General features: G+C 32.0%; 1 protein-coding gene across 6 annotated transcripts in view; it reads left to right on the forward strand.

The window, feature by feature from the left end:
- Positions 1–7976, forward strand: part of LOC117322096 (choline transporter-like protein 2) — a 66902-nt gene extending 58926 nt beyond the window's left edge. For all 6 annotated transcript variants that reach the window (XM_033876845.1, XM_033876846.1, XM_033876843.1 and 3 more), the window contains 6 exons: positions 964–1033; positions 1249–1322; positions 1527–1597; positions 2629–2717; positions 3137–3221; positions 5114–7976. In XM_033876845.1, coding sequence (XP_033732736.1) covers positions 964–1033; positions 1249–1322; positions 1527–1597; positions 2629–2717; positions 3137–3221; positions 5114–5250 — 526 coding nt within the window. In that variant the 3' untranslated portion in view covers positions 5251–7976. The remainder of the gene's footprint in view (positions 1–963; positions 1034–1248; positions 1323–1526; positions 1598–2628; positions 2718–3136; positions 3222–5113) is intronic.
- The last annotated feature ends 338 nt before the right edge of the window (positions 7977–8314 follow it).

Consider the following 8314-nt stretch of genomic DNA (forward strand, 5'->3'; position numbering starts at 1 on the left):
GCAACTGCTACACACACTGACTGATAACTACTGACAAACGTATGCTTAATCCGTCAATATGATCACTTTGTATGTCAATACGATTCACATGCATTTGTTCCACACCTGAAGGGACTGCTTTCAACATGACTCTGAACTTTGACCTGAATGTGTAACCTTAACATAAACAAACGAGAGTAAATGCTATGTTGTAATCACTAACTTAGGTTAATTTGTATTTGTGTTACATTTCCATACATGTTTAAGTGAAATTGAACTCTTATTAAGATAAAAAGCCTTGAGCTATTTTGCAATGATGCATTAATAAATTCGTGGTAGTAAATACACACACGGTGGTATCAATGAATGGATATTTTCCTGAGCGATGTAGCCGTTTACGTCACTTGTACCCAAAAAGGTTAAACAAAACGAAAATTTGTTTTGAATGTCGCCAACTTGAAGAAAATTGTTGCAGGATAAACAGAATACATGGCTAGTATGTGACACTAAAAGTTTCATTTTGGTGCTTGACACAGAAAGCCAAGATGACTCGGTAAAGCCTCAGCATCTCGGCTTTCCTAAGTCTTGCACCAAAATAAATCTTGCATTGTAACATATTAGCCATGTATTCTCTATATAAAACTTTAACTTGAATAATATTTTCAATTAAAACATTTCTAGGTCCCCTGAGACCAATTCTGTATATATAGTACTAAGAATACTGATCTTGTGATAATAAAGAAGTCAATCATAAATTCACTAGTTTGCTGGCTTCCTAAAGAACATTCAATGTTGATAGAGTAGAAAGAATATAAAAATAGATTTATCAGGATGAATAGTTTGATATCAATGAGAATCTTATTGCCACTCATCGATAATTGTTCAGTTTTCATTTCATATTTCTGAAAACATTGGAGTTTTGTCACTTTATTTATGTCTTAATGCATTTTCTGAAATGTTTAAACATTTAACTTTATTTTTCAGATGTTTAAAATGCTGTTTCTGGTGTCTGGAAAAATGTCTCAAGTTTTTAACCAAAAATGCTTACATTATGGTGAGTTGAGACATTATATTACATGCTGTTTTTTTAACAATTCCTTTTAACCTTCTAAAACAAAATATTGTCTCTTTCATTACCTATATTACCTAAGGTTGTATATACAATTACTTTTAAAATAAATTCCTATAAAAAGACTTGATACATAAACCTTACTTAAGCCATTCTCTTTAATTTGACACAATTTAATGGATGCATATATTGTGTTTTAGGTTGCCATACATGGAAAGAATTTCTGTTCTTCTGCCAAAGATGCCTTTATGCTGATTATGCGAAATATAGTCAGGTAAAATCAGAAATCTTTGGATTGAGTTTTCCACTTACATGTTAACTGTCTAGATGCAATAAAAATCATTGACATTTGTAAGGATAAATAGATAAAACATTTTTTTCTTGCCATATCAACTGAAACTTATTTAGAAAATATTTGTTTGTAATTAATTAGGGGAATTTCAATGTCACTTCATTTGCTATGATTGACATATTACAGAGTTGCTGTTGTTGACAAAGTCACAGATTTCATTATGCTGCTGGGAAAACTGGTGATAGTGGGAGCAACTGGTAGGTACTGCAGTAGTTATAACAACAGTCTATGTAGTCATAGCAACAAATAGGGTTTCTGTACTCATAGCAACATACATTTTATATTATATGTAAGTAGTCAACAAGTAGGATGTCTTTAGTCATATTAACAAATTACGTATCTATGTAGTCATAGCAACAAGAAGAATATATGTAGTCATAGCAACAAAAAGAATCTATGTAGCCATAGCAACAAGTCAGATTTCTACAGTATAGCAGCAACTATGGTATCTATATGTATTCATAGGAAAAAGCAGAATTTCTGTAGTTTTAACACATGTATGGTACCTGTTGCCATAACCCAAGTAGGATTTCTGTAGTTATAGCAATCAGTGTGATATCTAAACATATCAAGTGTAGTTTATATGTCATAGCAACAAGTATGGTGTTGGTAGCCATGGCAACAGATGTAGTGTTGTCTTATGGTCTTTTCAATAGACATATTATTTGTAATCAAAGCAGCAATTTGATTTATGAAGACGTGGAAACTGGGGTATCATTTGTGTTGTCATAGCAGCTGTATGTGTTTAGCAAAGCAAAAACTTAAGTCTAAAATTGCTTCACAATCCCAGAGCCTGAACAATAGCAAATGAAGTACAAGTAAGTACATTTTGTAGTAGTAAAAGTATTAATTTGTATGATATTCATGTAACAGAGCGTAGGATTAATTAAATTTAAATCACTGCCTCCGCTAGGGATCGAACCCGGGACCTCTGGCTTACTAGTCTTATGCTCAACCGATCGAGCTAAAGAGAAGATCTCCCTAGCCGAGCGGTATATTGCGGCTAGTATTGACCAGGGTTACATTCAGACAACATGGCAAGAAGTCATGTTTATTGAAAGCAAAACAAACGTGTGCATATTTAAATGTTGAAGCAGAAAAATTTGTGGATGAAGATTATGTATGCTATCATGATCCAGTTATAAATTGGTGATTTTCCTATTTCTTGTGTTTTTTATTTATCAATATTTAGTATGTTATGGTAATTATTTGACGATGCTATTTTCAGCTGCTGGAGCCTACTTCTTCTTTAGTGGTGGAATAGACTTCCTGAAGGACTACACGCCTACTCTCAACTTTTATGTTGTCCCTATTGTGGTGAGTGACAAGCATCAATTACACTTACTTTACTTATAAATCTTAATCATAAATAAGATACAGGAATGAATAGTCCTGCCAAACGATTTCTTACAAAAAGAAATCATATCACTAGACTAAATGTATAAGTGTTTTTCAAGCTTATTCCAGTTATATACCCCACAGCAAAACTTTGGAAATTAAGAAATACTATAATGATGTCATTATAAGTCGGAATAAGAGAAATTATGTGTTAATTTTATTATGTGGTATTGTTTTCATTAAATTTATTCTTTTGATAGTTCCTGTTTGAAATCTGGAGTCTTTCCGTTGAGTAGATATTTTTCTGGAATTGCCCTGATTTGATCTGCAAAGCATTTATGATCCCTTTTCAATCTGACAATTTTACAGTGTTTGGTTAAAACTTTGTGTATTTACAGATTGTGACCATAGTGTCTTACGTTGTGGCCAGCTGCTTCTTCAGTGTCTACTCTATGGCTGTGGACACACTGTTCCTCTGCTTCTGTAAGTAGCTGTTAGGTACTCCTCAAAATAGACACTGTTGTTATTTATTCTGACATTACACGTGTATTAAATTCTATCTTAAACATAGCCAAAACCTTGTATGTTACAAAATTTTGATGTTGAATTTGTTGGCATCAAAGAAGATAACACTGAATCGTTTTTTGATTATTTTTTTTTATTCATGTATCAAATCATGGAAACGCATGATGATACTATATTATAGATGGACACACACACACATGGGTACATAAATGGACACACACACATGGGTACATAAATGGACACACACACACATGGGTACATAAATGGAAACACACATTCATGGGTACATAGGGGCCGCGGTGGCCGAGTGGTTAAGGTGTCCCGACACATTATCACTAGCCCTCCACCTCTGGGTTGCGAGTTCGAAACCTACGTGGGGCAGTTGTCAGGTACTGACCGTTGGCCGGTGGTTTTTCTCCGGGTACTCCAGCTTTCCTCCACCTTCAAAACCTGGCACATCCTTAAATGACCCTGGCTGTTAATAGGACGTTAAACAAAAACAAACCAAACCAAATCATGGGTACATAAATGGACACACACATTCATGGGTACATAAATGGACACACACATGGGTACATAAATGGACACACACATGGGTACATAAACACACACACACACACACACACACACACACGTGCACACACCCACACACACACACACACACACACACACAGGTACATAAATAGACACACACAAACAGGTACATAAATGGACACACATACATAGGTATATAAATAGACACACATATGTAGGTACATAAAAAGACACACATATGTAGGTACATAAAAAGACACATGTAGAACATAAAAAGACATGTAGGTACATTGATAGACATACACACATATTAAATAGACACACACATACTTTAGTACATATACACACATGTAGGTACATAGACATGCACATATATAGGTACATAAATGGACACACACACATACATAGGTACATAAATGGACACACACATACATAGGTACATAAATAGACACACATACAAAGGTACATGAACATGCATACAAAGGTACAAAGACACATATTAAGGTACATCAATAGACACACATATGTAGGTACATAAAAAGACACATGTAGGTACATAAAAAGACACATATGTAGAACATAAAAATACACATATGTAGAACAGAAAAAGACACACATATGTAGGTACATAAAAAGACACACATATGTAAAACATAAAAATACACATATGTAGAACAGAAAAAGACACATATGTAGGTACATAAAAAGACACACATATGTAAAACATAAAAATACACATATGTAGAACAGAAAAAGACACACATATGTAGGTACATAAAAAGACACACATATGTATGTACATTAATAGACACATATGTATGTACATGAAAATACACATATGTAGGTATATAAAAAGACACATATGTAGGTACATAAAAAAAGATACAAATATGTAGGTACATTAAAAGACACATATGTAGGTACATAAAAAGACACATATGTAGGTACATAAAAAGACACATATGAAGACACATATGTAGGTACATAAAAAGACACATATGTAGGTACATAAAAAGACACATATGAAGACACATATGTAGGTACATAAAAAGACACATATGTAGGTACATAAAAAGACACATATGTAGGTACATAAAAAGACACATATGTAGGTACATAAAAAGACACACATATGTATGTACATTAAGAAGCATATGCATATGTATATGGGCACAGACAACCATGCACAGGCACATAGATACACAATTTTGAAATAAACTTTCAAATGTAATAAAAAAAAATGACAGTGATTAAGAATAAGTGTGAAACTTCCATGGTATATTCGTATGTTCACCACATGAAAACATATTTTGCAGTGGAAGATTTGGAAAGGAATGATGGTTCTGTCGAGAAGCCATTCTACATGAGTAAAGATCTGATGAAAATCCTTGGCAAGAAAAATGTGGTTATGGGGGATAAGAAGAAGAAGGGATCACAAGGAGAGAACTTTTAAAGACATAATCACCTTGGTAACAGTGTCAGGACAATCAGTTGGATTAACAGGTATAAAAACGTTGCCATGGAAATCTTTTTACTAAAGGATTGGAACTTCGTCCCAGGCCAAAATGATCAAATTAAATAGAAAATAATTGAATTAAAGCCAAAACGACAATGAGAGCTTTACAGTTATAGCAGGAGCATCGTTGCAATGAAAGTTTGATTTTGCTATTTTGTATTCCTCATAGCTACACCTTAGATAATTAAGAAATTTAAATTAAATTTCATGAAATATTGAAATGATATTAAAATAGACGTTCATGTGAATTGCCCTGATACAGTAGCATATATATTGGTACATAGTGGTACCTTTGCTCATGAATCCTACATTTGCTATAGTGATAAGTTAGGTCTCAACCGAAAAGCTGAAAGAAATACATGGTTATTTTTCTGTTGTGCAGTAATCTGAACTTAATCATAGGAATGAAGTGTGAGTTCTGGCAACCAGTCTACAAGTGTGTACTAAGAAATTCGATAACAAAAATGAATGGCTTTCATTGTTAATGGAGGTCTAGAAATGTCTTAAGAAATATCATATCGAAACGTCACAAGAGTTTTTCAATCTGGTCAGTTTTTGATATGTTTACTGTATGTCTGTGTTCAAAGATAGTAGATTAGTAAGTGTATTCAATACAGATGCTGGACATCTTGAGTTGATATGGTGATATGTTGCCATGGTAATTGATTCACTCTAAATGTATATGAGGTGGTCATGTGCAGTGGCACGCTGTGGCATAATTATATACTAGAGGCGAGTATTGATGTAATAATCTTTAAGTCCCAAATGCGATTATACTATTTATTATTAACTTTTTTCATGTCTGATTTGCCAATTGTTTTTCAAAATGAAATAGATATAACTAAATTGACATTGATAAAAAAATCTAAGCCATTTTGAAATCATAAACCTGTCATGATTGTATTAATTTTGTAAATATATAATAATGTGTCATAATATATTGAATTGTAGAATTTGACTTGTTTTGTTGAATATACATGCAGACGTAATTTATTCTAGTTTGAGATGATATATACATTCTGTATATACAATGTATATGTACAATTATGTATACATGTAAGTTCAGGAGTTAAACTGTTTGCCACACCAGAAGAGAGAGGTGAAAAGAACCAAGAAAAAAAGACTGACAATCACAAATGTGTATGTTACATTGTACGTTGTTTTGAAAGTTGCTAATTTGTTAGGATTCTATTCAATAATAAAAATCTTGATTTCTTAATAATCAGCGAAATATCTCAACAAAATAGAAACATGTACCATACTTATTCTACCATGGCCAAGGTTTGCCTGACTTATTATTTTACATTTATTTCATGTATGAAGCAGTTACTTACTGTGAAGGCTATATTCAGTGACATATCACTATAGGTAATGGAAACCAATATCAAATACTGGAAAGAAATGTTTGTACAAATAAAAATAGTTATGGTCTGTAAAGGCTTTATAATAGATAAGTCTAATAATCTGTCCAAATCTGTCCAACTACAAACTGTGATACTTGCACATTCTGGAAACACTTCAATTAATTTGTTAACTCATTATGAAGATGATTGAATGATTGTCTTTCACATATCAATATCTTGAAGATTTAAAAGCAAACCGTCACTTACTTATTTCATTGGTAAACTGCAAATCAAATATAAATTCTATTCCACAATATCCATACGGATACGTGATAATCATAACATTCCATTGAGCATTTCCAGTTTTGATTAAATATGATCGTATCGTTTTTCATTTCGTTTGTTTTTAAAAGTTCGTTTAAGAGCAGTCAGATTGTTCGTTGAATCATGAAGATATCAATATTGTCATGTGCGTGAGGTTTTGATCTATCATGATCTCTGGAACAGGTTATTGTTGAATGACGTTTTGCTATAAAAGATGAAGAATAGTGCAATGATTAGAAGCTGATGGCACCGTAATATGTCTGTATATTTTAGATTTCTTGTATATATGTGATATTTGATTTGAGCTTTGGCGAGTTGACTTTAAAAGTATTTGCAGATACTACATTGAAACATTGTATGAACACCTTTCAATCACACGTGGTCACATGTTTCATTGTAATTGCAGTATCTTTAAAATGTCATTGTATATAAATAACTGCTACAATCAAACAGTTGATTTTGAACTATACAGTACGTTAGCTGTGATAATCTTTTGATGACAACTCATTCTTCTCAGTGTATATCATGTTTTATTATAGAATCATGAAAGGCGGTTATGACGAATTGCTGTTATTTCTATATGAATTGCTGCTATTGTTAAATCATTATGCCTATTGTATTTTATCAAGAACAAATAGTTTTGTGAAGTATTTTTATAATCATCAATTGATGAAAATTATAAAAAAAAAAGAAAGAAAAAAGAAGAATTTCTCTCGTTTAAGTAAATCCACACCGAAAAACTCCGTCGATTTAATATACGAAACACTAATAGTTATGTAGTATAGTTATTTTAAAGAAATCCAGTTTGAGTATTCAAATATATTGTTAAATAATGAATAAAGAAATAATTATTGCCATGTTATAATGTATATGTACAAAAGACACTATTTTTTTTATTAAACATATCATATTTCAAATTATATAATTCTGTTTGTATGTTTTCCTGTTGACTATTCGTTGAAATTCTCTCGGTGCTATTAAACCAATGACGTCCAATTTGTTTTGTGTTGTTTTATCTGTATATTTGACTTGATGTTAAGGATTTCAATATTACGGTATTAATATTCTTCATACAAATACACAGTAAACTGTTCCAACGCCACCAATCTTGTATATATAAATTAATAATCACGATCGTTTTCCTGACTGTCATTAAATAACTTTATCAACATCTGGTGAAACGTGTATCATTCTTCGCAACGATTGCAATAATCTCTACAATATATATATAATATAATGTATACATAATGCAATAACGATGGCATAACGTCTTCATTTGAAATCTCAAGAAAATCGATTAAGTAATTAACTACATACGCTGTTTTCTACAAAAA

Source organism: Pecten maximus, chromosome 2 (genome assembly GCF_902652985.1).
Source record: "Pecten maximus chromosome 2, xPecMax1.1, whole genome shotgun sequence".
NCBI classification, from domain to species: Eukaryota; Metazoa; Mollusca; class Bivalvia; order Pectinida; family Pectinidae; genus Pecten; species Pecten maximus.